This window comes from Puntigrus tetrazona, unplaced genomic scaffold, assembly GCF_018831695.1.
Source record: "Puntigrus tetrazona isolate hp1 unplaced genomic scaffold, ASM1883169v1 S000000746, whole genome shotgun sequence".
NCBI classification, from domain to species: Eukaryota; Metazoa; Chordata; class Actinopteri; order Cypriniformes; family Cyprinidae; genus Puntigrus; species Puntigrus tetrazona.
This window is the reverse complement of record NW_025048355.1, coordinates 2,467,501-2,470,000: the sequence shown is the minus strand read 5'-3', so window position 1 is coordinate 2,470,000 and position 2,500 is coordinate 2,467,501. Positions and strand designations below refer to the sequence as shown.

The 2,500-nt window shown below is 40.3% G+C and overlaps 1 protein-coding gene across 1 annotated transcript in view; it reads left to right on the top strand.

The window, feature by feature from the left end:
* The window catches only part of LOC122335141 (F-actin-uncapping protein LRRC16A), a 16,585-nt gene that overhangs the window by 8,239 nt on the left and 5,846 nt on the right, over positions 1-2,500 (top strand). Inside the window, exons 17-23 of the mRNA XM_043232907.1 lie at positions 425-494; positions 579-660; positions 734-833; positions 1,330-1,384; positions 1,468-1,640; positions 1,715-1,783; positions 1,868-1,961. Of these exons, the coding sequence (XP_043088842.1) occupies positions 425-494; positions 579-660; positions 734-833; positions 1,330-1,384; positions 1,468-1,640; positions 1,715-1,783; positions 1,868-1,961 (643 nt within the window). The remainder of the gene's footprint in view (positions 1-424; positions 495-578; positions 661-733; positions 834-1,329; positions 1,385-1,467; positions 1,641-1,714; positions 1,784-1,867; positions 1,962-2,500) is intronic.

The window sequence follows — 2,500 nt, the reverse complement described above, 5'->3', positions numbered from 1 at the left end:
TGTGTTCTCTAGATATTCTAATGATCTTCTCCTGATATTCTCTTGAACTTGTTCTGATCTTCTCCTGATCTTCTCCTGTTATTGTCTTGATGTTCTCCGGATATTATCTTGATGTTCTGCTGATACTCGTCTGTTATTCTCTTGATCTTCTCCTGATATTCTCTTGAACTTGTTCTGATCTTCTCTTGATGTTCTCCTGATATTCTCTTGTTGTTCCCCTGATATTTTCTTGATGTTCTCTCAATGTTCTTCAGATATTCTACTGACCTTCTCCTGATATTATCTTGATGTTCTGCTGATATTCTTCTGTTATTCTATTGATCTTCTCCTGATCTTCTCTTGATGTTCTCCTGATATTATCTTGATGTTCTGCTGATATTCGTCTGATCATTCTCTTGGTGTCCTTGGTGTTCGATGTCTTCAGAGCGCTGCTCCTGGGTCTGGCCTGTAACACTAACCTGCGAGATGTTTCTCTCGACATTAGCAGCTGTGAGGTACTGCACTGAACCTTCTGATGTCCTTCTGACAGGTTTTGTGTCTGTTGTGTGTTCCTCACATCTTATTGTTCTTGTGTTCAGTTGCGCTCAGCAGGCTCTCAGATTCTGGAAGGCTGTATCGCTGAGATCCCGAACATCACTGGCCTGGACATATCAGACAACGGTAAACACACACACACACACACACACAGAGGTGTTGTCAGCTGTTGTTGATTCAGGAGGATTGTGTGTCTCAGGACTGGACTCAGATCTGTCCACGCTGCTGGTTTGGCTCAGGAAGAACCGCTCCATCAAACGCTTGTCCATCGGCAGGAACTTCAGCAACATCAAGTCCAAGTGAGACGCTTTGATTCAGTTCAGCTCACGTGAACTTCACAGATCAATAGAGAAAACACATATACATTTCTGGTTGCATTTATTCTTTCAGCAGACATTTTTGAGTAAAGGTTTTGATTTTGAAAATGTTTTCGAAAAACACACAAAGGCTGCATTTATTTGATCAAAAATATGGTGATATCAGTGATACTGTGAAATATTAGAAAAATATTAAATAGCTGTTTCCTTTGTGAATATGTGTTCAAATTTAATGAAATATAATTTTCTGCATCATTACTCCAGTCTTCAGCGTCACATGATCCTTTAGAAATTATTCTAATATGCAGATTTACTGCTTAAGAAACACATCTGATTATTATCAATGTTGAAAACAGTCCTTCGGACCAATATACTTGTGGAAGCCATGATACATTTTATTTTTCACAGATAAAACGAAAGTTCAATAGAAAAGCATTTCATCTAGAAGTCTTTTTTAACATTATACATTTCTGTACAGAAATCTGGGGCAGGTTCTGGTCTCTCTGGTCCACATGATTCAGGAAGAGGACTCTGTAAGTCTCTAGATCCGTCATGTTTGATACACTGCTCTCAGGGTAAGTTGTATAACTGTGTGTGTGTGTGTGTGTGTGTGTAGCCGCTGGCCTCTCTGTCTCTTGCAGACTCAAGGCTGAAGGCGGATCTGTCGGTGGTGCTGAACGCTCTGGGAGGAAACAGCAGTCTGACCTATCTGGATATCAGCGGGAACAGCATGGGAGACTTTGGGGCAAAGATGCTGGCCAAAGCCCTGCAGGTCAACACCAAACTCAGGTGCGGCACACACCCAGCACAGGATCGTCTGAGGCACGCTGAAATAGACAGCATTCATCGTGTGTGTGTTTCAGGACTGTGATCTGGGACCGTAACTGTGTCAGTGCTCAGGGCCTACAGGATGTGGCTGCTGCTCTGGAGAAGTGTGTCTGAGATCTTCTTTAGCTTCAGATTCAGTGTGTGTTTAATCATCAGGTTCAGTCATGTCTGTCGTTTATCTTCTGCAGGAATTACACCATCAGATTCATGCCGGTTCCCATCATAGACGCGGCGCAAGCTCTGAAGAACAACTCTGAGAAAACTGAAGATGCCCTGATGAAGGTCTGAACACAACGAGAGCATATACAGTCATGTTCTAAGTATACAAAGATATGCTCTGAGTATGAATATGCAAACACACTCTAAACATACTTAAACATGATCTAAACAAGCTCAAATGTACAAAAACACATTGTAAACATACTGAACCATACACAAACATACTCCGAGCATACTCAAACATACTTAAATATGCCTAAAACATACATACACATACTTAACACACACACACACACACACATACTCAAATACACTGTAAATTTGCTAAACCATACATACAAGCACTCTAAACATACTCAAACATACACAAACACCCTCTTAACATACTCAAACATGTTACAAGCATACACAAGCATGCTCCAAACATACTTAAACATGTTCTAAATGTACTCAGTCAAGCTCTAAACATATATAAACATATCCAAACATAAACATACATAAGCAAACACAAACATACTCCAAGCATACTCAAACATACTTAAATATGCCTAAAACATACAGACACAATCTAAACATATACACACACACACACACACACACTT